Consider the following 27,569-nt stretch of genomic DNA (forward strand, 5'->3'; position numbering starts at 1 on the left):
TTGCTTTATTCATAACGGGAATAATAGGTGTGTTTTTTTTCCGGGGGGGGGGGGGGGGGGGGGGTGGGCAATGTGTTTTTCCATGTGGGAGTCTGGTAATTATAAATCTTGTTTGGTGTGCAGAGAGTTGAAAATCACTGCTTTAGATGGATGGATTCTGAACTCTGAAGCCAATAAATAGTGTTTAACTCTACTGGAAGTATTTAGCTGAAATACTAATTATTATGGATGGTAATATGAAGTCAAACATCCGCACGATACAAGAGCACATAGAACACACGCTTCCATTTTGACAGGTTTTTGATTCGATTGAGCTTATACAAGCAAAATCGAATCGAAAAGCAAACGGTTTTTAAAGACACTTTTGATCCACATTCGACTCGATGCGTGCTTCCCTCTTGTCTCTAGATTTAAAAGAGAAATAGACTGTTCAGGCAAGGAAATTTCTAGGTCAATCCACTAAAAATCAAATGTGTACACAGTGCCTTGAATGCACATCGAAATCGATATCATGCAAAAGTTCATTTCGAATGTGAAATTGAATGGAAAGCAAAAGGCCAAACTGAAAGGGGGTGGAATTGGAGAAGTCGAAAGCAAAATCGAATCTAAAAGTAAATCGATGCCTGTGTACACATCTTAAGTCCCACAGCCAGAAAAGCATCAAATTCCTGGTTATATAAACCCGGAAAACAGGCCGGACACCGCCAATTTAAGCGTCCTTTCACACCAAAATCCGTACAAGCCTGATCCACAGAATAGCGATCTACTCGAACACTTGTCAGATGTTCCTGATATTATACACGCTGGCATTATTCTAGTGTTTTAGCATTTAACGATCGTTCTCAAAGTTGTGTATACTCTGGCCTGTCATATACAGTGATTGAACCTGTATACACACACACACACACACACACACACACACACACTTCTGCTTGCTTAGTTTTCATATTGCCTGCAAAAAAACTCCGCAGCCACTAAATTGATTCTCTAATAATGTGTTACAGTGGTAGCTGCTGTCACCAGTGTAGTAGTCAGTAAAGTCTGATGCCACTTAGGCCCTTATTCAGATCTGGTCGCAGTACAAATTTGTTTGGAAAATGGGCAAAACCATATGTATTGCAGGTGGGGCAGATGTAACATGTGCAGAGAGAGTTAAATTTGGGTGGGGTGTGTTGAAACGGAAATATAAATTGCAGTGTAAAAATAATGCAGCCAGTATTTACCCTGCACAGAAACAAAATAACTCACACAAACTCTCTCTGCACAGGTTACATCTGCCCCACCTGCAGTGCAGCATGGTTTGGGCCATTTTCCAAACAAATTTGTACTGCGATCAGATCGGAATAAAGGCCTTACTGTAGAATGTAGGCCCGCCATTTCTCGCTGCATAATATCAAACAATCCCTAACTGCATAAAGACACACGGCTTTGCACAAAAAGAACGGACGGTTCTGCTTATTTCAATGGCGTTGCGTTTCTCAGTTCCGTGAATACGGAAAGCAATGCATTACTGAGACCAAGAACGGAAAAGCTTTAAAGGATGTCCATATAATGTTGCAGGCCTTCCGGGTAACGTATTATTTTATTAATACCATCTAGCTGCCTAACCGCTGAGTCAGATCAAGATTATCTGGGTAAAACAACCTCAATGACTCCGTAATGCTGGGTGCACACATAATTCTACCATTTTCGGGCTGAGCCGTATACATTAAAATGGTTTGAGAAGTACACTTTATTTTCTATATGCCTGTTCCACCCTGTAAATCAGTGATGGGGAACCTTCGGCCCTCCAGCTGTTGTTGAACTACACATCCCAGCATGCTCTGCAACAGATAGAGCTGTAGCAGGGCATGCTGGGATGTGTAGTTCAACAACAGCTGGAGGGCTGAAGGTTCCCCATCACTGATTTACAGGGTTGAACATCCCTGCTGTAAATATTCCTGCCCCCTATTCTCCACAGTATGCTTGCTCTCCTCTTCAACCCATCTCTTTCCCATACACCATACACTCCTCTCACAGACACTAAAGACACCAAATCTATGCGTCTCCTACCCCAAACCTCCCCACACACACACACACACACCCCCCCTTTAATGGCAAACCCCAACTTACGCTCGCTTATAACATTTGTTAGGTATACCCTTTATGCCCGCTGTTATACCCACTGCCTGCAGCAGGAGTATGGGTCATGGGGTCCACACATGGAAAAGTTCAACATGATCAAAATCTCGACACAAGCAATAAGTCAACATGAGAAAAGGTCAACATGATTTTTCCACGGTTACTTTGTGTGCGTCGACATAGGTGTTCTATAAGCGTACCGCTTAGCTATGCTTGGCACACTATTCTAATAAAAAAAACGGTACTTATGTAATATCTGGGCTCCCGTTTTTCTTATGAGACAGTGTCCCCTCGCGGGGCTCGCTGCGCTCGCCACGCTTCGGGCACGGTGGCTCGCTGCGCTCGCCACACTATATAAAATCAACTCCATGCGTATTTGGATAGTAGGGGTATGAAAAAATGGGGTGCATTTAACATGGGAGTCCAGATAATACATAAGTACCAAAAAAACGCATGTTGACCTATTTTTCATGTCGATCTAAGGTATGTCGACCTGTTTCATGTGTCAACCTTATTTGTGTCGACCGGATCCCCTGGAGCGGTGGGGCATTGTGGTACCACACAAATAAACCGTAATAAGAAAAATGAGCTAATGTAACGGGATTGGTACTAAATCCTGGCCGTCACAATCCCGACAAGAGGGGGACGTGGATCACCCCCCCTTGCGGGCTCGCTGCGCTCGTCACACTATATTATTCTCCCTCTATAGGTGTCGTGGACACCCATAGATGGAGAAAGTGTCGGGATTTCGGCATCAGGATTTTCACCGCCGGGATTCTAACTACATCCCAATGTAACAGCGATAGTCCTCCCAGGGTGACCTGCGCCTCTGAGCCCAGGGATACCAGTCATTCCTCCAGTACTCGCCCCCCTAGAGAACGTTACTGGTGGTGCTGAATAGACAGCAGCCAACATCCACCCATTGGGTCCTGTGCTGCTCCACACAACCGGTTCCTCTCCAGTTTTGGTTGCTAGCTTCTAATCCTTGTGCCTTACTTGCCCTTTGGACCCATCGCATTATTGCCTCATTGCAATGGGTCCAAAGTAATTACATGAATCACCAATATTGAAAGATTGCTCTGTGGCTGATGGCTCAGATACACAACAAAGGCCAATGGTAAGTGTACAGAACTGAATACAGAGATGCATCACTGCTACAGATCCCTAATCCGCAGCTGTGCTAATGCTGACCCCAGTGATAACGCACCTCTCTGCTATAAGCGCCGTTATAAAATAATCCTCCAGCAGGAGACGGCAGATGTGGAGCCCTAACAGAGGGCCAGGCCGCCCCTCCCCGCACCCAGGATGTGGGTCACAAGTTGAAGAGCAGCATCACAAAGGGGTCACTGAGCTGTTGCCAGGAGACTGGGGATCTGCCAGTGCAGCATCATTACTTATATCGTCACCGTAATGCACTCTGACAAGGGCAGGGCAGGAGGCAGCTCCCCGATATAACAGAAGGAGTTCCCTTAATGTCACAGTGTTGGGAGGAACATGGTGCGTGTAATCCTGTCAGTCAGATACGCGGCTCTCTGACCATGTACCCATGCTGTAAATTGTACCGTCCCAGCCTGGCTATAGGAGCCACATTAATATTTCACGTCCATGCACTACCCCCCACGCTCTGGGGTTATTCTAACAAGAGAGTGCAATCAGCCTAACCACTACGGACAGCCTCATATCCGCTACAAATGTGATGCATGAAGGCAATGGAATCACTGGCAAGGAAACACAAAACCCATTAGCAGAAACAGATAAGCAAGAAGTATGCAGCGTCAGGGCAAGTAATAGGACAGGACGGACCCAGCAACACAGTCATCCGCCTCGTACGCCGGTCACTGTGCAGCGTCAGGGCAAGTAATAGGACAGGACGGGCCCAACGACAGAGCCATCCGCCTCGTACGCCGGTCACTGTGCAGCGTCAGGGCAAGTAATAGGACAGGACGGACCCAACGACAGAGCCATCCGCCTCGTACGCCGGTCACTGTGCAGCGTCAGGGCAAGTAATAGGACAGGACGGACCCAACGACAGAGCCATCCGCCTCGTACGCCGGTCACTGTGCAGCGTCAGGGCAAGTAATAGGACAGGACGGACCCAACGACAGAGCCATCCGCCCCCAGACCACGGGTTTATATACCAAGCATGTGTAGGACTGAAGATGGGTATGGGTCGTTGGGTCTACACACATTGGGTCAACTACTGAAGGTCAACTGGCTTTATGTCGACACATGAAAAAGGTGGACATGGTCATAAGGCCCGCAGGCATTAGGTCAACAGTCAAAAGATTGACATGGGTTTGTTTGTCCCGAGTGTCGTCATGGACCCTGAAAAACAATGCCCCACGTACCCTCAGATGGCTCACTGTGCTCGCCATTTGGTTCGGTGCCTTGTTACGCTTGACGCATTATATTCTCCCACCACACCCTACAGGATGGTAGGGCATGAAATACCGCCCGTCGGCATATGTCGGCTCAAAACAAATCTAAAATACTGATGTTGACATTTTGACTGGCGACCTTCCCAATGTCCACCTAATGCTCGTGTCAACCTTTTGACCCGGTTGATCTTTTTACCGTGTGTCAACCTAAGACCAGTCGACCTTCAGTGGTCAACTCAATGTATGTAGGCCTTAACAGCACCCCCATATGGACCGGGGCAACAGAAGAGCGGTGGCGCTGCTGTGCTCATACAATGTAGGTGCAGCGGATGCCTCCAGTGACAGCAGAATAAGTTCCTTTGCCTATTACTGTAGTCACAGATATCCAGGCACAACTGGTGAACACCACTATCAGTCGGTGGAGAGGTAAGGAAAACATGGGGGGGGGGGGCACAGACGAGGGAAGACAAGCGGGGGGCACAGGCGAGGGAAGGCAAACGGGGGGCACAGGCGAGGGAAGGCAAACGGGGGCACAGGCGAGTGAAGGCCAAGAAGGGCACAGGCACGGTCTCAACGCTCACAGTACTATAATATTAGAGATAAAACTGAAGGCAGCATCACCACGCCAGGGACATGTGTATACCGCTGATTTATCACCGTGTTACCGGCTGAGAAGAGACCAGAACGGAGCGCATAATGAATGTTGGTTGAGAATGTACACAACCTATGGCAACAGACAGCTTCGGCTGGAATGTTGTCAGTACTTCATGTGTCCCTTTTGTATACAAACATTAAATAACCTTCTTCCCATCCGCACAGGCCATATCCAATACTCGCCACGGACTACATAGCACGGTAAGCCCTCATCCGCACAGGCCATATCCAATACTCGCCACGGACTACATAGCACGGTAAGCCCTCATCCACACAGGCCATATCCAATACTCGCCACGGACTACATAGCACGGTAAGCCCTCATCCACAGAGGCCATATCCAATACTCGCCACGGACTACATAGCACGGTAAGCCCTCATCCGCACAGGCCATATCCAATACTCGCCACGGACTACATAGCACGGTAAGCCCTCATCCACACAGGCCATATATCCAATACTCGCCACGGACTACATAGCACGGTAAGCCCTCATCCACACAGGCCATATCCAATACTCGCCACGGACTACATAGCACGGTAAGCCCTCCTCCACACAGGCCATATCCAATACTCGCCACGGACTACATAGCACGGTAAGCCCTCATCCACACAGGCCATATCCAATACTCGCCACGGACTACATAGCACGGTAAGCCCTCATCCGCACAGGCCATATCCAATACTCGCCACGGACTACATAGCACGGTAAGCCCTCATCCACACAGGCCATATCCAATACTCGCCACGGACTACATAGCACGGTAAGCCCTCATCCACACAGGCCATATCCAATACTCGCCACGGACTACATAGCACGGTAAGCCCTCATCCACACAGGCCATATCCAATACTCGCCACGGACTACATAGCACGGTAAGCCCTCATCCACACAGGCCATATCCAATACTCGCCACGGACTACATAGCACGGTAAGCCCTCATCCGCACAGGCCATATCCAATACTCGCCACGGACTACATAGCACGGTAAGCCCTCATCCACACAGGCCATATCCAATACTCGCCACGGACTACATAGCACGGTAAGCCCTCATCCGCACAGGCCATATCCAATACTCGCCACGGACTACATAGCACGGTAAGCCCTCATCCGCACAGGCCATATCCAATACTCGCCACGGACTACATAGCACGGTAAGCCCTCATCCACACAGGCCATATCCAATACTCGCCACGGACTACATAGCACGGTAAGCCCTCATCCACACAGGCCATATCCAATACTCGCCACGGACTACATAGCACGGTAAGCCCTCATCCGCACAGGCCATATCCAATACTCGCCACGGGCTACATAGCACGGTAAGCCCTCATCCACACAGGCCATATCCAATACTCACCACGGACTACATAGCACGGTAAGCCTCATCCACACAGGCCATATCCAATACTCACCACGGACTACATAGCACGGTAAGCCCTCATCCACAGAGGCCATATCCAGTACTCACCACGGACTACATAGCACGGTAAGCCCTCATCCGCACAGGCCATATCCAATACTCACCACGGACTACATAGCACGGTAAGCCCTCATCCACAGAGGCCATATCCAATACTCACCACGGACTACATAGCACGGTAAGCCCTCATCCACACAGGCCATATCCAATACTCACCACGGGCTACATAGCACGGTAAGCCCTCATCCACAGAGGCCATATCCAATACTCGCCACGGACTACATAGCACGGTAAGCCCTCATCCACACAGGCCATATCCAATACTCGCCACGGACTACATAGCACGGTAAGCCCTCATCCGCACAGGACACAACATAAGGCCGGACACATTCTGCAAAATTGCTGAAGGAAATTAATTTTGCTTTATGCATTACAGCGAGTGAAAGACTTCAACACTAAAATCGAGATTACATTGCTGACACAGACCAGGGCGTCAACATAGAGCCAGGGATGAGGGATGGGGGATGGGGGATGGCCCCAATTCATCTGGTAATCATTGGGAGAGGGCAACCCTAATCCAAAAAACAGAGGGATCATTTTCAAGACTGTACCCTCTCTGAGAGCGATAATGTCAGCAGCACGTACACGGTGATCTATATTCCACGCCGCGCAGAGCATTTGTGCCATCAGGAGCCAGCTGGATAGGATTGGACGTTACAGTATGAATGACAATTTGCGGAATTGCTGCATTACAAGCAGCCTACACAAGACATAAGATTTGTTGTGTCAGCAATACACTCAGAATCAATTCACCAAGCACAGCAGCCTCTCAGCAGAGCCCCGAGCTCCAAGGCTGCCAGGAGACCAGGCACCAGCAGTCACATGACTGAGATTTCACCATACGTGGTATTTTCCGGGTAGTGGGGAACAATAGGCGATTGCCCTACTTTCACCGCAGGCTGTTCGCTGGAAAGGGACGGGGGACGGGGGACAGGGGACAGGGGGGGGGGGGGGCTGGGGGAGTTTCTGTTGTATCATAACTTCATACACGTGAGCACTTCAGTGGTGGCAGTACGATAATTTTCATATCAGTCCCTGCCCCAGTGGATCTTACAAACTATATTCTCTACCACATGGTCACACACACACACACACACACACACACACACACACTAGGGTTAATTATTTGAACTACTAGTTAGCGTTTGGCATGTGGAAGGAAAACGGACCACCCAGAGAAAACCCCCACCAAAAACAAAACACGGTGAACAGACTCCTCACATAGGGATTGAGGAAACGCACCCAAAGCCTCAGTGCTGCAATGCTGACCACTACGCCACCCAATGTAGACATGAATGCTTTTATATTTAAGACCAGAGCATTTCTGCGGATCCCTGTAGTAGATAGTACGGGCTTCGCAACCAGAATGCGTCCGCATGGGGACCATTTCTGCGCATGTGCAAACAGACTGTCCGCCAGGTGCATGCAGCCAGGACAGCGGGCGGAGAGGGGAGTGGAGCGGCCCCATCAGCATAGGGGAACGCCCATCGTTTTATGGTGTTCTCATGCTATTGAGGCCATGATGCGTGGGGGGGGGGGGCAGCTGACATCTCCTGCCCGCCCATTTCCTTCCTAGCATGCACACAAACGTAAAGGACTTGAAAGTCACTTTTATATGCGTGGACCTTCCACATCAGCGACCATCGAAAGATGTGGGAGGTTCCCCCGCGCTGCAAATGCAAGCCCCTGCAAGCGTGGCGCCCTTGCGAATGGGTGGTGCCAGCCAACCATTCGCAAGACGAGATTTGGTGGACTCGCAAGGCTGTGAATTTGCAGCCTTGCGAATCAACCAGAATAACCCCCAAAACAAAGCAAACATACAACAGTCCGTTGATTTCATTCTCTTACAAGTATGTCCCCCTGGGAAGCTTCCAGCTACCTGCTCACCCTACACCTCCATCCTTTCACTCACAGCAGGGTATAGCACAAACCAAGCACAAAGACACCACAGCTGTCCACCAGTTACAGTGGGCCCAGTGTCACTAGAAACCATATATTCCATCGGGCCACACATAATGCCGGTACACAGTCACAGCCGGCGGGTCACCTCCTGTGTGCGAAGCAGATGGGTGCTCCCGGGCTTGTAGCATACAGAGAAAGTACCCCGAAAGCAACAAAATGTAAAATAACAAATGTGAGCCTTAAATATCCAATGACAGAATGAACGGTGATGTAATAACAGTAACAGGGGACAGGGTCCGAGGGTTATAGTGGTAGATAATGGTCAGCAGGTGGCGCAGTCACCAATGTGAGTACACAAATAAATTAGATTTATTCTAAAGACTCAATGTCCCATATGGGAAATAAAAAAAAAATGCATAAATATACAATACACCATCCGTCGTATTTTTTTTAATCTCCTATATATTTGGCTACATCTGTCACTCAAAGTGGGTGTCTGTGTCTATAACGCTCTGTTCCTGGACTTTCCTCTTAATGTGTGATTGCCTTCATCTGTGCTGAACACCTTTCTGAGAAATTAACCTGTTTAAAACAGGTGATGGCAATCATACATTAAGGGGAAGTCTAGAAACAGAGCATTGTGTCCCTCCTGGAGAGGGTCATGTTGGGAGGTATGTGACAGAGAACCAGCCCAGTGAGCCCACAGACAGTGCCAGACACAAACTGCCTTCCCATGTTGCCCAGCACTGCTACTCCACAGCCACCAGGTGAGCGCCCCCCTCCCGCGATTTGCGGCAAAACCTCCCCCCCCCGTGCCCCCCCCCCCTCCGCGATTCGCGGCAAAAACACCCGCTCCCCCGCGACCCCCCCTACCGCGATTCGCAGCAAAAACACCCCCGCGACCCCCCCTCCCGCGATTCGCTGCAAAAAGAACCCCCCCACGACCCCTCCCGTAATTCGCGGCATAACCACCACCCCGCGACCCCCCCTCCCGCGAATCGCGGCAAACCCTCCCCCGTGACATCCCCCCCCCCGATTCACGGAAAAAACACCCCCACCGCGACCTCCCTCCCGCGATTCGTGGCAAAAAGACCCCCCCGCGACCCCCCCTTGCACGATTGGCGGCACCCCCCCTGCGACCCCCCTCCCGCGATTCGCGGCACCCCCCCCCCCTAAATTCGCAGCAGCCCCAGGATTAAATGGCACATGCAAAACACTGACATGGCTATGGTCGACAATGAAAAAGGTTGACATGAGTTTTTGAAGATTTATTTTTAATTTTTTTAATTTTTTCATATTCATTGTCATGTGTCGACATGGACACCAATGAAGTGGCACACTTATGTCAACACTTACATGTGTTGACCTTTCTGTGTTGATTTTTTCTTGTGGCGATTCGCGTCACACCCCCCCGCAACCCCCCCTCCCGTGATTCGCGGCACCCCCTGTGACCCCCCACCTCCCGCAATTCGCGGCACCCACCCCCGCGACCCCCCCTCCCGCAATTCGCGGCACCCCCCCGTGATTCGCGGCAGCTCCAGAATTAAATTGCACATGGAAAACACTGACATGGCTATGGTCGACAATGAAAAAGGTTGACATGAGTTTTTGAAGTTTTTTTGTCATTTTTTGAATATTTTCATATTCATTCTCATGTGTCGACATGGACACCAATGAAGTGCCACACTTTTGTCAACATTTACATGTGTTGACCTTTCTGTGTTGATTTTTTTCTTGTGGCGATTCGCGTCACACCCCCCGCAACCCCCCCTCCGGCAATTCGCGGCACCCCCCCGCGACCCCCCCCCCTCCCGCAATTCGCGACAACCCCCCACCGGAACCCCCATGAACCCCGCTCTCCTGCGATTCGCGGCACCCACCCCCCGCAACCCCCCCCTCCCGCAAATCGCGGCACCCCCCGCGATTCGCGGCAGCCCCAGGATTAAATGGCACATGGAAAACACTGACATGGCTATGGTCGACAATGAAAAAGGTTGACATGAGTTTTTGAAGTTTTTTTTTTTATTTTTTGAATATTTTCATATTCATTCTCATGTGTCGACATGGACACCAATGAAGTGCCACACTTATGTCAACATTTACATGTGTTGACCTGTCTGTGTTGATTTTTTCTTGTGGCGATTTGCGTCACACCCCCCCCCACCACCCCTCCCCACAACCCCCACTCCCGCTAATCACGGCACACACACACACCTCCCCCGCGATTCTCGGCAGCCCACCCCGTGACCCCCCCTCACGTGATTCACGGCACACCCCCGCGACCCCCCCTCCCATGATTCGCCGCAACCCCCGCCCCGTAACCCCCCCTCCCGCGATTCGCGGCACCCACCCCCGCGACCCCCCCTCCCGCAATTCGCGGCACCCCCCCGCGATTCGCGGCAGCTCCAAAATTAAATTGCACATGGAAAACACTGACATGGCTATGGTCGACAATGAAAAAGGTTGACATGAGTTTTTTAAGTTTTTTTTTTTCATTTTTTGAATATTTTCATATTCATTCTCATGTGTCGACATGGACACCAATGAAGTGCCACACTTATGTCAACATTTACATGTGTTGACCTTTCTGTGTTGATTTTTTCTTGTGGCGATTCGCGTCACACCCCCCCCACCCCCCGCAACCCCCACTCCCGCGATTCACGGCACACACACACCTCCCCGCGATTCTCGGCACCCAACCCCGTGACCCCCCCTTCTGTGATTCACGGCACACCCCCCGTGACCCCCCCCTACCATGATTCGCCGCAACCCCCGCCCCCGTAACCCCCCTCCCGCGATTTGCGGCAACCCACCCCGCGACCCCCCTCCCGCGATTCTCTGCAATCCCTCCCCTCCCGCGATTCGCAGCATCCACCCCCCCACAACCCCCCCTCCTGCAATTCGCGGCACCCCCCGCGACCCCCCCTCCTGCAATTCGCGGACACCTAAGTTGCAATACAGGGCATCTTTCATACAATTCTAACCATATTTCTCATATACAAACGTTCACAAATTAAGGGGGCGCAGCCCCTTACGACGGTGTGAAGAGCGCCCGTAGGGCGCGATGAATCACCTAGTACTAAATAAGAAGCAAGGAAAACAAGTCTTGGTTATTGAAGGTGCTTTCAAGAAGGTCAACGGTGTGTCTACAAGAGCCTTTAGTGAGCCTTTAGTGAGCCTCTGTCTGGTATCAGTCAGAGTCAGGGATGTCACATGACTGCTCACACCCAGATAAATTGTAACAGCACTGAACGTAAGTGTGACAGGCCCTCACACCCTGCACAACTATACACAGGTGGTTGCATCTCTGCACTTCTGCAAACACAACCTGGATGTTCCATTCCGTATCCAGTTGACGGCATCTAGAACAATCACTACTCTTGGTCGAACGCGTCTAGTTAGACTACGGTTAGTCGACAGCGTCTAGATCAACAGTAACGGAAGAGACACAATCGACACAGAGTTAGGTTATAATAGTGTGACGAGGGGACACTTTTATGGTGTCCATGTTGAACTATGTCGACATAGACACCAAAAAAACATGAAAACCCTGTGTCTGCCTAGTGACTGTCAATCACGTTCCCATCGACCTAATCTTCTGTTTCTGGTCTATCTAGACGCCGTCAGCTATATTTAGCCATCAAACTAGATACGTTGGAATAAGATGGTCGCTCCGCCATACCGGAACTGTTCCATTCAGCTGGACAGCTTCAATGGCAATAAGCTGTATGGAACATTCCCCCCCCCCCCCCAGTCTTACAGCTGCCTACAGAGATGACAGAGTGTTCGTAACATGGGACGGGGGTCCATTAGCAGCGGGGAAGTAGCTGGATTATAAAGGAGCACAATCACTTTTGAACTCTACATCTTACATCACCAGCACTGCAGGTGCATAAAATGTCACATGACTGATGCAACGGGTGTGGGTTGTTAGGTCTACAACAACTACGTTGACAAGCACAGGGTTGACACCACTAGGTCGACAGGCAGCAAGGCCGACATGTGTCTAGGTCGACAGGCAAAAGGTTTTTCACTGTTTTTTGACCCGAACGTCAACAAAGTCGACATGGACACTATTTTATTCTCCCACCACACCCTAGTGGATGGTAGGGCATGAAATACCGTCTGTCGGCACATGTCGGCTCCAAAAAAAACTGAAAAACCCAATGTCGACCTTGCCCATGTCCACCTAATGCTTGTGTCACCCTAATGACCTGTCGACCTAGTGGTGTTGACCCAATGCTTGTCGACCTAGTTGCTGTAGACCAAATGACCGTATCCCGATGCAACATGGGGACTGGGCCCATTGGATGTATACTTTGGGCTGTACAGACCGGCCTAGAGATTACAATACACTTTCACTTCCAGAATCAGCCCGAATCAGTATCAGCTTTATTCGATTGCTGTGCAAGAGTCAGATTAGGTCCAGTTAAACAGTTACAGATATACAAACGCATACAGGTATACGCTAGTACCCTGGGGAATATAGACTCATGAACTCATAACCGCCAAGCTGCGCAGGACCTAGGCAGCCATCAGCGCCACCACTGGTCATTGCAGCAGCCAAGTAGATAACGGTATAAGCAAATACACCTTCTCTACAGATTCCAGGGCTTCGCCTATGTTATTAAACCTTATACAAGGTGTCCGCAGCACAGTCAAGAGGGCAAAACAATAAAAGCCGTACAATACAATACAGTAGAGAAGTAACCAGTGCTACAACTCTCAACAGTCACTGATGCAAGGGCTACAATAGAGAGAGTCAGGGTGAGTTGAAACCTGGACCTATTTGCGTGGGTGAAGAGAATGGGTCTAAGTGGTCTTTAGAAATGCAAAGCAAAGAAGGAGTAGAGTCTGGTGGCAGAGAACCCAAGGAGGCCATGTAAAGTGTAGCTGGGGTGTAAATAAGAGCAGGAGGGAGGAGGGCCCTGCTCGCAGAGCTTACAGTCTACAGCAGGTGTGGCCAAACCAGTCCCTAAGATCTACCAACAGGTCATGTATCTCAGGCCACCTGTGGGAGTAGGAATGAATGCAGCAGGTTTGACAATCTGACAGTTAGTAATGACTGCACCTGGGCCTTAGCGAGGCGATTTGGAAAACGTGGACCGTTGGTAGCTCTCGAGGATCGGTTTGGCCAGCCCGGGTCTAAAGGGAAGGTATAGCAGCTTTATAGCACTAGAGGATCTCATCGCCCTATAATGCTGTAGGACAGGACATTATACAGTAATGGTGCTGCCTGTAGAACGTGCACTTATACCGGTCAGTCCACGCGAGGCTCCAGGTCTGCCGAGCAATGAGGTACTACGATATAATTTAGGTTTGACTGGATGTCAAATAATATCTCTGAGCAAATTAAACAAATCATCCAGTCAGAAAGGGTACACTGGAGTGTTAACCCCGCGCACCAACACCAGCCTTATGCATGTCACCACCTGCGGACTACTAGGTCATTACTAACTTTTATATAGCGTCTGTCTGGAAGGGAAACTGTTCTGACACAGGTTCATCGCTGGGGTTGGCAATCCATACATTGCATCATTTCACCCTCAGTAACACTGGCATGGGCGGCTGTACGATCACGCTGTGACTGGTGTGGGCCACCTGCCTGGCCTGGGAAGAGACCAGGGGGCATACAAGTACAGAACACAGGGTTGTAGCGCTTACACGCGGGATGCGGGGTGTGCCAGGTCCTTCCGCTCCCTGAGGGCAGCAACTGAAATGACATCACTCTCACCAGCTAAACCGCCTCACAAATATTTGTATACGAGACGACAAAGACAATCTATCATCAGGACAATCGTTATTCCATTCACCGGCACCAATGTTATGTCCCCTAGAGAGAGGGACTCCCATACAGCTTACGGCCATCCCTGGCACACACACACACACACATTTGCGGATCTCACTACACCTACACTGTGCCCGAACAAATACCCCACAGCGTTACCTTTCAGGATATATGCCATGAAGTGTTACTGGGGAACCTTATTCCCCTACAGTCACTGGAATCTGCCACATTGTCTCCATATGCTGACAGAACGGATTCCCTGCAAACCTGCGGAACATTTGTCACAGAGTAACTGTAGGATGGTTCTCAATACACAGACGGAACCCCCCCAATGTAGTGTAACCTGTCAGTCGCTGGTATTAATTAGCGCATCACAGACCAGACTTTATCTGGTCACAGCGCTGAGCCTGGCAGCCATTGTTTAACCCTTACACGACCAGCAACCAGCCACACACTACTACAATGGTACGAGAGGTCAGATAGGATGACACTTTAATGTTCTGCCTTCAGTGTAACATGTCGTTACCCAAGAAGCCCATGGAAGCTAATATATGACTTTCTGTGACAGGAGCAGGTGGCCGGAGGGATGTCTGGAGCAGGAATACTTATTGTAGGCTGCAGGGAATGTTCCACACACATTAAACTGGTGCACTACAAACTGTGAGGCTTGCGGGGCCGGTTCACTATCACGTTCCTTACTCAATAATAGCAAGAAGTGTCAGAACAGCAGCTATACGAAGTGTGCAAATATAATATAACAGGCATACATACACACTTAAGCAATTATTAACCCTGGTATGTGTGTATGTATATATTTATTGCTATATAATCAGCCCTCACATCATCACTGCCAGTCCGGTTTAGTCTAAAGTCAGGTAGCGGCCATAAAGTCCAAGGCACTCAGCGGATTCTCTGTGCAGAGAATAATCCTGTGCAATAGGAAATCCAAAGCACAGCGTCCCAGCAACGCTGCATCCGCCACACGCCGCTCCCCAGCACACCACATACAGAACATTGATTTCTACAGTGATGCATTAACCGTATCATACAAACGGCCAGGTAACTAGCGGTGCACATCTACCCGTGCAGCAAAGATAAGCTCACTGGCGGCAGCTAGCAATAAATCACCATATACTCCTATATGCTGTGCCTGACAAACAAAACCATAGTCATGTATAGAACACTCAGATCAGTTGGCTCACAACAAAGGGTTAATGGCGTAGCGCCAACTGGCAACTACTTAACAGTCCACCCAAGCGCAAGAATTAACCCCTCGTTACCGAACCACTTATTTTAGGCACAGGATTTAAAATCCAAGACCAGGAGCCGCGAAGGGTTAACGACCCGCCACCCCCCTGCTGCAAGTTGAGGCGAATTAGAATTTTCTCATCAGGCTGAATGTCAGGTGTGAGGGAAGAGGAGCCGCGTTCCCACAATTCAGCGCTAATGAGCTCAGCACAGGAGTGCTGACGTGAGGCTCCCGGGCTATAATTACTGTCTGGATGGGTAAATACCTTTAGCCCAGCATATTGGAAAAGGACTGCAGCCGCTCTTCTCCATATAGACGACAGCACCTGTCCGTCCTGGGCCTAGCCGGCCTGCCAGTTCCAACAACATATACACACAGCCAGGGGAATGTCAAGCCAGCAGCCAGGATACAATGTCCCAATTCAGCGCTCGGGGGTTGGGAGCAGAACAGGATAGAATGGGATCCTCCACTGCATTGCTGCACTGGTTGTGTATGCAGGAACAGCCCTGCTCCTCCTGGATGTGGGGCATTAAGGACACCCTTCCAACGGCACAACCTGCTCATTCCTCAGCAGCCGGGGACGTAAACCATCCTTTTCCTGGGAGAAGTGCCGGAGACGGGCAGTAACATGACTGTGTGTGCCTGTGACTCCTGTCTCCATTCAGTCAGGGAGAGAGAGAGAGAGAGGGAGGCATGGAAGGAGGGAGGGGCGATGGGAGGAGACTGGGAGAGGCATTAGCATACACCTTGTTAATATGCTAATCTCACTTGATCCTGCAGACTCTGTTTACCACAGTACAAGCTGGCTTCGCTTCCCAGGCTGGAACCTCGAATTAAAGGGACAGCATCGTACAGCGCCGCACAGGTAGGGGAGGAAACAAGTGCAGGAAACAAAATCAAAACAATCAGAAAACGAACGTAATTACATCCGCTCAGCTGGTCACTGATAAAGTCTCAAACTGGTAAAACTAATTTGGGGAGGTTTTTTATTTAGTTTATTTTCATTATTTTTTTATTTATTGTTATAAAATATATATATATATATATATATATATATATATATATATATATATATATATATATATATATATATATATATATATATATATATATATATATATATATATATATAAACACACTCTACAAATGTTACATTAGTCGCGCAGGAAATCCTGCAAAAACCGACGTAAGAATTATTAATGGTTATTTATACAGCGCGCACATATTCCACAGCGCTTCCAGAGACTATCGCAGCCTCTGCTCCAGTGGAGCTTACAATCTACTGAGCCCGATTCGGACCTGCTCATAGAGCAGTGAATTCAGCCCTTCTGTGCAGACCCCCGCTGCCAACACCTTCTGCGATATTTCCAATTGCCGGGGCGCTCGCATAAACGCAGTCTAGCAAGCAGGTCTACCCCCTATATTCCTCATCACATTGGGAGAACATACAAACTCAACACCATTAGAACCTTGATGAACACTTAACCCGAGACCTCAGTACTGTGAGCTAGTAATGCTAACCACTGTGTCCACTGCGCCATTCCAAATCATGGTCTAAAATAAGCCAATGACCTTTCTTTGCCAGTGCGGATATAGGACCAGACGCACTAAGCTTCAAAAGTGATAGAATGGAGAGTGATAAACAGCCAGCCAATCAGCTCCTGTCTGACATTTTTCAAACACAGTCTGTGACATGGCAGGTAGGAACTGATTGGCTGGCTGTTTAACATGCGCTCAAATCTGACAATGTCATCAGCGACCGCATATTCGTTGGGGGTCCCAGTGATGTCACATAAGGATATTGTTCATTGTTTTAAGTGCTGCATTGCGAATAGAGGTGATGTTGCCCATAGCAACCAGTCTATCATTTCTCTATAGCTTTAGTAAATTGACCCCTTAGATCTAAGAGTGGAAGGGTGGAGCCTAAAAAAAGATGAGTTTGAAGAAACTCAGGGAGCCCGAGGTGTGCTCCCACCACCACCAGTGACGTGACTAAACGCGTGCACAGGGGGCAGCCGTACAGAACTTGTGGCCCTCTCCCAAAGGAGAAAGGCCCCATGGTTCCCCTAACCCCCCTCAACCATAAGGCCGAGGAAGGGAAAAAAGGGATCGGTGGGTCCTCTTCGCCGAAGCTCAGATGGACCCGCGTTTCCTCCACCCCCGGAAGGGTTTCGGACGGTGGGTCCTCCGCACCCAAAGGTTTGGAAGGACCCGCTTAGGCTTCCCTCCGCCTTGCGGCTCGGGGTTGCCCTCGAGGGAACCGGGACTCTCCCCAAAAGGTGAAGAGTCCCAGTCACGTTTGGGGAACGGAAGGCCCGTTAGGGACAGCCGCACTACCCAAATGAAAAAACGTGACAAACTAACGAAAAACGTGAAGTGCAAAACGTGCAAATCATAAAAAGAAAAGAATAAGGCCCTAGCCAAAAGGCCGGGGGGGGGGTGTGAAAAATTGTCCTACCCCATCCAAAAGGACAGGGTAAGGACGTGAAGCGCTAACCTAAAGGGAAGTGCGCAGTGCAAGTGCCATTCGTGCAAGGTGACTTGGGATCACCCGTGCATGTCCGGCACCCCCGAGTTTCCCCGGGGGCACAGTGCAGCCTCGGACTCCAGGCAGCCAGCCAGTCAGCGTCCGACCAAGTGTTTCTCCGTCTCACCAGCAGGTACTTTCCAGCCCCTGGCATGGGAATGGGTACTCCACTGGGCTTTTCGAAAGACTCCCTTAGGGGCTGCACCCCCCTCGGAAGAGCAATCTACTCAGTCCCAGTGTTTCTCCGCTCCCAGGGTTAAGATACTCGGCTGAGCTTTTCGCGGTCTCCCCATCAGAGGCTACGAACCTCTGGAACAGGAGCCATCTACTCAGTCCCAGCCTTTCTCCGCTCCCTGGGAATGGATACTAGACTGAGCCTTTCGCTGTCTCATCCTTCGGGGGCTACGAACCCCGTCAAGAGAGTCAAACTACTAAGCCCAGTGTTTCTCCCCCCCTCCTACCAGTGGGTTTACGGAGCCTCCTACCACTGGCAGAGGTGAAGATACTTAGTGAGACTTTTCACTACTCCCGGGAAAAAACAGAGGGGTCCCACACCCTCCGCCCATCAGAGCAGCTACTCAGTCTCACCTTTCTCTATTCTCTGCCAGAGGCCAGTCCATACCCAACTGATAAGAACAGATACTACACTTGATCTTAGCCAAAAGGCCGAGAAGCGAGAGCCTAAAAAAAGATACTGATCTCAAAGATCATCCCCTTCAATTGATGGTTTGATTTCCAAACATATTTGTACACCAGGCATGTCCAAGCAACGGCCCTTCAGCTGTTGTGAAACTACAAGTCCCATCATGCCTTCCCACCGTTTTTCTATTAGGGAATGCTAAAACTACAGCAAGGCATGCTGGGATGTGTAAAAAAAAAAAATTCCTACCACTTCAAAAAGGCAGCGGTGCGGGCCGGCCGGGAGTGCACAGGGCAGGGTGGGGATGTCAGATCCACTTGATAGAAATCAGCTTAACTCCCAGCACAGGTGAGTGTCAGCTCTGAAGTCCACCTGTCATGCAGTATTGTAAAACACAATGAAGTACTAAGGGAACGGCCGTTCTACCCTTCACTGCTGCTGGCGAACAGGACTCATGCTGCAGAGATGTCCCACGCCTACTGAGGGCGAGCCCCATTCATCTCCAGTGGCGCGTGAGGCTCAGGGATTAGAAGAAATACAGGTCAATCAGCAACGGGCCGGCGATTATTCCTCCTGGGAACAGAGCCACGACGTATGGAACATGGCACATAGGAGAACAACCAATAAATACATGTGGCACAAGGCTCTCTGTAGGCCCACAGCAAATGCCATCTTATTTGGTAGATTTATGAAGGTTTCTTTATGAACATGCTTTTGCGCCACCTTATGGAGACTACTGTGCACTACACAGTCTTGGGTTACAGAGGTAAGTGACTCTCTAATTAGCTGCACTAGGATGGATAGGGCCTGATTCAGAGCAGTTTTGGCTTTTGCGCTGAGTCACAAATGAGAGCATACGCAAATGCTGGTATCAGCCCCTCCCCTGGTGCACACCCACACGTGTATGTGCCAGGACCGAGATGCCCACTTACACATTCCCATTACACGCCCATGTGACAGCACCGCTAGCCACCTCCCATTTTCCGCCCAGGAATGCCCATCATTGTTACGGCACATTTCTGATATCACCTGTCCCAATCGCAGCAGCATCTTTGTATGTACTCGCTGTACCGCATGCACATTGGTACGGGCCCGCAAATCGGGATGGGATCAGGATCGTTTGCAGCCAAAGAGTGGGATTTTGACTAACTTGCTAAAAAAATAATTATAAAAAAAAAAAAAAATCATCGCACCATGTGTACACACCATATAATTTACTTTAGCTTTACACTACCTTGCCATTTCGCCCTAGGCCAAATACAGCAATGGCGGGCTGGGAGGACACACAAGCCCTACATTCTTGTATGTCTGGCCAGGGGCTTGTGGCTAGCAACTTCAGCCATATGTTCCTCTGTCCATGTGGGCCTCTACCCCTACTCTTCTCTGGCTCTGTCCTTGCCCACTTCTGCCTCTTTCGCTGACTGTGTGTGGCTCTGCCAGTTTGGTCTCTTTCACCGTCTATGTGTTCCCAGCCCTTGTGTGCCTCTACCCTTACCTGCACGTGCCCCTGTCCTGCCCATTTCTGGATCCTTCCTTACCTTTGTGTTCCCCAGCCCTTGTGTGCCTCCACCCTTACCTGCACGTGCCCCTGTCCTGCCCATTTCTGGATCCTTCCTTACCTTTGTGTTCCCCAGCCCATGTGTGCCTCCACCCTTACCTGCGTGTGCCCCTGTCCTGCCCATTTCTGGATCCTTCCGTACCTTTGTGTTCCCCAGCCCTTGTGTGCCTCTACCCTTACCTGCGTGTGCCCCTGTCCTGCCCATTTCTGGATCCTTCCTTACCTTTGTGTTCCCCAGCCCGTGTGTGCCTCCACCCTTACCTGCATGTGCCCCTGTCCTGCCCATTTCTGGATCCTTCTGTACCTTTGTATTCCCCATCCCTTTTGTGCCCCTACCCTTACCTGCACGTGCCCCTGTCCTGCCCATTTCTGGATCCTTCCGTACCTTTGTATTCCCCATCCCTTTTGTGCCCCTACCCTTACCTGCATGTGCCCCTGTCCTGCCCATTTCTGGATCCTTCCGTACCTTTGTATTCCCCATCCGTTTTGTGCCCCTACCCTTACCTGCACGTGCCCCTGTCCTGCCCATTTCTGGATCCTTCCTTACCTTTGTGTTCCCCAGCCCTTGTGTGCCTCTACCCTTACCTGCGTGTGCCCCTGTCCTGCCCATTTCTGGATAATTCCGTACCTTTGTGTTCCCCATCCCTTGTTTGCCTCTACCCTTACCTGCGTGTGCCCCTGTCCTGCCCATTTCTGGATCCTTCCGTACCTTTGTGTTCCCAGCCCGTGTGTGCCTCCATCCTTACCTGCGCGTGCCCCTGTCCTGCCCATTTCTGGATCCTTCCGTACCTTTGTGTTCCCCAGCCCTTGTGTGCCTCTACCCTTACCTGCGCGTGCCCCTGTCCTGCCCATTTCTGGATCCTTCCGTACCTTTGTGTTCCCCAGCCCTTGTGTGCCTCTACCTTTACCTGCGTGTGCCCCTGTCCTGCCCATTTCTGGATCCTTCCGTACCTTTGTATTCCCCAGCCCTTGTGTGCCCCTGTCCTGCCCATTTCTGGATAATTCCGTACCTTTGTGTTCCCCAGCCCTTGTGTGCCTCTACCTTTACCTGCGTGTGCCCCTGTCCTGCCCATTTCTGGATCCTTCAGAAGGATAGAGACCAGGAAAGAGCAGATTAACGTACCTGCCCATGAAATGGAGAATAACACGTAATCAGATACACTGAGGGAGCACAGTACTCGGAGGAGCTGGATGATTCAGGTCATGTTCGGAGAGCGATGTGCGCTAGCAGGAAGAGATACCGGGACTCACACCTAATAGCACACAGCAGATGCCCACATCAGTCATTCGCTGGCAGAAGCCCTGGACGCAGCTCATGAAGATCTGCCTGAGACTGCAGGAAGCATTATCCCAAGTGGCAAAGCCTTACACAGCAAATCTAATCTACAGCAGAGACCCCTCCAAATAACTTGCAATTATGCTACAGGATAACACATAGCATCGCAGGAATGCTCGCAGCCGGAGAAATGTGCGATCCAGTTAGAAATCACCAGCTAACTGCGGTGAGGTTCCGTGACTTTTGCAAAATGTGACCTGGGAGAAGAAGTGCATGAAAAGCCATTACCAGCGCCAGGCTCAGGCTGTGCAATTCTGTAAAGTATTACGTATGGCCTCGGGTGAAATGAAATGCACACAAACATTTTTTTTGCAATTGCTGTGCCGTAATGTCATTAGCTGAGCAGGGGCACATCTGTACCCGTCCCACCTCATTCATCCAACTATTAAGCTTTAACAGAATCGTCAGTGTCTTGATTGACCAAATAAGGCTAGAAACACATCCAAGTGCACAATTACTAGGAGGGGGGTACCAGAGCCACTCTGCACCCAGACATTTATACCTTAGATTCAAAAGTTACCCCAGCAACATACAAACGCCATCCAGAAGGGCAGTGTGAGGATCGCTCAGCAGACCCAAACGTAACCATACTGGACTAACTACACGGCCGCGCATAAAAATACATTCTAAAATATTTTTTCATAAACACATGATGGCAGAAGAGGATTCCATGCCCAGATGTGGTACAAAACCAGGACTTGTGAAACCACAATGGTCATCAGACGACATGTAGTATTTTCAGCCCTAAACCTAAAATAAACTTCTGACATTGTGACTCCATACCCTATAGCAACCGCAGCCATAGGTAAACGCAGTTACCCAGAAACCCCCTCTCCAGCGGCCACTACATGCTAGAATGTGTAATGTTGCACAGTCTTCTGTGTGTGTGTCTGTGGATCTGAGTGCTCACTCATTGCACCAGAGAGTGTATCTGGTAAGGGCTTACCATGATCACAGAGTGCGAGAGAGAGAGAGCAAGTGGGGAAGAAGGCTACAAATAAACCTGGTGATGTAATAAGACATTGTGGTTACACAGCTGCTATTACAGTCTTCTGCATATCAACTATTACCCTAAGGACAAGGTAGATACAGTTGCCTTATGTGTGGAGATCCTAGATATAAGCAGCCTACAAGCCAGGCTAATCTGCATATCAGCACATATATTCACAATGGCTGGAGGCAGCGGGATCCCCAAACCTGTCCCCCCACATCCCTGACTTCAGATTTTGACAGTTTTCACTGGATCCATATTTCCCAACGTAATAAAGTTTTTCCATCAACTGATCAACAGAAGCACGGAGTGTCCAGCCTTGCATCACTTACTAATGGCCATTAACTATACTACACCAACGTACAGTACAAGTCTTCCCTTATCCCAAAATATCTCCAAACCCTGTGCCAATCTTCCACACTCATAACCCGCTCCCATTCCTGATTGCAGGACTTTCTTCAGGCTGCACGCACTCTGTGGAATGCCTTCCCACACACAATAAGACTCTCCTCCAGTCTCCAATCCTTCAAGCGTTCCCTGATAACTCACCTCTTCAGGCAGCCTATCAGATTCCTGAACCAGCCACATAACAGTCATAAACCTCTCCTATCCAATCACATCTGCACTGTACAGTCCACACATATCCTCACTTACTTTCGGGTTCTCCAATTTCCCATCCTCCTGACACCGGGCCAACATTGCTGGGTCACTATCATACAGCCCACCAGGAACCTCTGCAATCTGGTGGACCATTATGCAATAGATAACTCCTATCCTTGTGTATCTTATTTCCCTATAGAGTGTAAGCTTGCGAGCAGGACCCTCCTGCCTCTATGACTGTCTGGTATTACCCCGTTTGATTCAGCACTGTTGTTTCCAATGGTTTTGTTCTAGGTTATCACCGGTTCCAATTGTAAAGTGCATCGGAATATGCAGCGCTATAGAAGAAACAGTTCCTGAAGTTTTAGGTGCATGTCTGTGCCAAAATATTCAGGACCATTCATTAAAAACACAAGAATAGTAGCGCGCAGTAAAGCTCCATACTGATATTGTACGATGTCATCCGAACGTCCCACAACCTGGCAAAAGGGGGACATTTATAGAATATAGTTAGAACTATGGGGCCAATTCAGGCCTGATTGCAGGACAAATTTGTTCTCAAAATAGACAAAATCATGCTGCACTGCAGGTGGGGCAGATGTAAAAGACTTAGATTTGGGGGGGGGGGGCTGCAGTTTAGATTTAGAGATGTTTTCTGACAGCCAGGAAGTTGCAGCATCAGTAACTGGGAAAACCTGCAACCACCGCAATGACTTTATAGCACCTCAACAATATAAATGCAGCCTCTGTTTCAGCAGGTTCCGTCTTTCTTGCAGCAGACATGGACAATCCGGTTTGCTCAGCAGCCTGGAGCCTGGCAGATCTTACCAGCGGAGGTATAGATAAGAGTTTCTTTGTCCCAGAGGTTCTTACACTTGTTAATGCTTAAAGGCATCTGTACTCGCTGTCATATGGATTAACACCTAGAATTTTATTTAAGGCCCAATATGCAGAGGAATCGCTGCCTGACTGGGCGGCTGGTATAAGGTCCCTCCCCCCCCCCCCCCCCCCCTACCTCATCCCAACCTTTATCAGATCCAGGTCTTCCAATTACAGCCGTACAAATACAGTTAGTAGACATTCGTATTGTAGACGTGCATTACGTCTTCAATGACGCAACAGGATTAGAATTCCAGAAATGTTTGGGTGGTCAAGTAGGAACTCTCCTAGTTTGCCAGGTCCTGCAGCTCCAGCGGCGGCTTCTGGATTCGCAAGGTCAGCTGACTTCCGCCATATTCGGTTGTGCTCATGGCGGTGTGAATCTCAGACCTTAAAGATTGACCCGGCTGCACATAAAATCTATCGGATTAGGCCCATCAGCGGCACATCGTGGGTGCTTTTTGGCACCCGCAATATATTGGGTCCGATTCGTAGGCGTGTGCCAGCAGTGAAGCTGGCACATACCTATGTGCAGGGGCGGGCAGCGGTGAACGCCACGGAACTGTTAGTGGCAGGTGCCAGGCAGGAAGCGTCCAGCTATGGCACGCCGCCCACCCTCGGCCAGTGATTTTCCCCATCATCGGACACCATACATGCTGGGCAATATCGCCCAGTGTGTATGAACTTTTAAAAAGGTGAAAACAGTGTGAAAATGCTCACACATCTCAGTTACTGTCACTGTACAGCCCTAATCAGTCACTCAGCAATTATACTTCAGTATGCTACACAACAGTGATCAGTCTTTCCAGTCCCGGAATACCGAAGCATGCAGAAAAATATTCAGGATGTTACACCGTGAACAATGTCATATTTTGGCAAAACTCTGACACACCACAAGTCACTGACTTGGATCCATTAAAAAAAAAAAAAAACTTCCCTGTTATCCCATCAATAAAGGATTCAGCATGTGCTGTATTAAAAAAAGAAGTTCCTAAAACACAGTCAGTTAAAATACTAATTAGCAGGTACACAAGCATCAGACTGAACCATTCTTAAACACAGAATATTACAAAACAGAAAGCAAACTACTGCATTTTAAAGCAGTCAGGTGAGTGTGGGTGTGTTCTTTCACCCTATCCCCACCCCCCTATGGTCAGGTGAGTGTGGGTGTGTTCTTTCACCCTATCCCCACCCCCCTATGGTCAGGTGAGTGTGGGTGTGTTCTTTCACCCTATCCCCACCCCCTATGGTCAGGTGAGTGTGGGTGTGTTCTTTCACCCTATCCCCACCCCCCTATGGTCAGGTGAGTGTGGGTGTGTTCTTTCACCCTATCCCCACCCCCCTATGGTCAGGTGAGTGTGGGTGTGTTCTTTCACCCTATCCCCACCCCCCTATGGTCAGGTGAGTGCGGGTGTGTTCTTTCACCCTATCCCCACCCCCCTATGGTCAGGTGAGTGTGGGTGTGTTCTTTCACCCTATCCCCACCCCCCTATGGTCAGGTGAGTGTGGGTGTGTTCTTTCACCCTATCCCCACCCCCCTATGGTCAGGTGAGTGTGGGTGTGTTCTTTCACCCTATCCCCACCCCCTATGGTCAGGTGAGTGTGGGTGTGTTCTTTCACCCTATCCCCACCCCCCTATGGACACGGTTCAGTGTATGGGATGAGGGGGCAACAACGCTGAGGCTCTGAGACTATATACACCCCAGTGGTTCCCAACCTCGGTCCTCAGGATGCCCCAACAGTTCACGGTTTCCAGCTCACCCGGCAGGTGCACAGATGCACTCATTCACTGACATATTTTAGAAGATCATACGTGGGGCTAATTATTTCACTTCTGATTCTGTGTGGAGACCTGAAAAACGTGAGCTGTTGGGGGGGGAGATCATCGCTGTCCATACACACTGGGCATAGTCACCCAGTGTGTATGGACAATGGACATTAAGACTATGGCAAGGCATGCTGGGATGTGTAGTTTCACAACAGCTGGAGGGCCACAGTTTGGCCAACCCTGCTATACGTTATAATAACCAACACCAGTCCAGTCAAGTGCTAGAATCAGGTTCTAAAATGTAGCAATGTAATAAAATCTCCACTTCCCCCCCAGACTGCGGATAGGTCCATAGCAGGCTGTGTGGGTGCCGGACGGGTTCCCGACAGTCGTAGTCCCATACCACACCCGGCTGTGTTACCTTCTTGTTAAACAGGAAATAATATTTGCATAATGTTTTGTATTAAAGCATCTGCATTTTCTGCTCTAAGGAACAGATTGCTACAGTAGGAAACATTAAACACTCACCCGGTAGGAATGAAAGCCTGGAAATATCTGCAAAACAAAGAGAATAACCAAGGTCAATGATGAGAATCAAAAAAGTTCAAAACGCATGTTGGGTTCCAAGGCAAATCTGACATTTACGGAACTGTTACCCTAATATGCCCTTCCCAGCGGTAACATTATACATGTGCACATTGTGAATTATTCTACCAATTAGTCTCTGTCCTAAAATCTCATTCACCCTTTCAAAAGGCCAACTGATTTAGCTAAAGGCCCCATACACTATGCGATTTTTGGCCGATTTCGGCACTTTGGGCCTAGAACCGGGTGAAATCGGCACAAAATCGCAGGTGTGTGACATCTGATCCAATCCGATGCGCGGTCTCGTGCGCATCGGACCGGATCAGGCAGGTCGGACAGTCAGCACATAAGATCACGTCCGACCTCCCTGCATATGGGTGTGGTATAGGGGTCCGACAGTCGGGATCCGGACCCAGCATGGCGAACGCAACAAAGACCCTTGCGGGCACGGTGGCTCGCTACGCTAACCACGCTGCGGGTACAGTGGCTCGCTAAGCTCGCCACCTATTCTATTCTCCCACTATGGGGGTCGTGGACCCACACGAGGTAAAATAGCGGGAATAGTCGGGAACCCGGCTGTCTGTGTTTTGACAGTCAGGATCCCGACGTCGGGTGAATGCTTGTCGGGATCCCGACTGTCGGGACCATACACTTACTCTATTTGTGCACTCATCACCCGATTCCGACGCATCGGCCCAAGAAATTCGGGTGAAAAGTGTCAAATCGCATGTGCCTAACCTCCTATTCCGATCCGCGGTTCCGTGCGCATCTGATCAGAGCCGGAAATCACAAGGGCTGCACTAAGGATTTGTCAGATCCCTCAGCCATCTACCGGCTCCGCAGCGGGTATTGCATGCGATACCTCGCATTAGTTATGGGCACCTTCAAAGTAAGAGGTTTACACAGCAGCACAGAGTAGCTCAGGACTTTATATGTCTCTGCCTCGTGTACAGTCTATTGACTGCAATGTATGGTGTACACAGGATAGAGATATAGCTATATAGAAATAAGCATCAGCACACTGGCAATACAGCTGGGTAATAAGGGGTTAGGTTCAGCTGTGACCGGGGGCTGAATGAGAGATGTCAGTGATGGGCACAGATCAGCTC

At 49.7% G+C, this 27,569-nt stretch overlaps 1 protein-coding gene and 1 pseudogene across 13 annotated transcripts in view; both read right to left on the reverse strand.

The window, feature by feature from the left end:
* PTK2 (protein tyrosine kinase 2) overlaps window positions 1–27,569 on the reverse strand; it is a 188,512-nt gene that overhangs the window by 112,951 nt on the left and 47,992 nt on the right. For 10 of the 13 annotated variants that reach the window (XM_083144914.1, XM_083144911.1, XM_083144910.1 and 7 more), the window contains one exon: window positions 26,404–26,430. Coding sequence is in view for 4 of the 13 variants with exons in the window: in XM_083144911.1 (XP_083001037.1) it covers window positions 26,404–26,430 (27 nt within the window). In the remaining 9 variants the exon portion in view is untranslated. Of the gene's footprint in view, window positions 1–15,841; window positions 16,251–26,403; window positions 26,431–27,569 lie in introns of those variants that run through there. The other 3 variants (XM_083144912.1, XM_083144904.1, XM_083144909.1) reach the window with 2 other exon arrangements.
* LOC146006083 (U2 spliceosomal RNA) lies at window positions 18,573–18,781 on the reverse strand (annotated as a pseudogene).

This window comes from Crinia signifera, chromosome 5 (genome assembly GCF_055691185.1).
Source record: "Crinia signifera chromosome 5, ASM5569118v1, whole genome shotgun sequence".
NCBI classification, from domain to species: domain Eukaryota; kingdom Metazoa; phylum Chordata; class Amphibia; order Anura; family Myobatrachidae; genus Crinia; species Crinia signifera.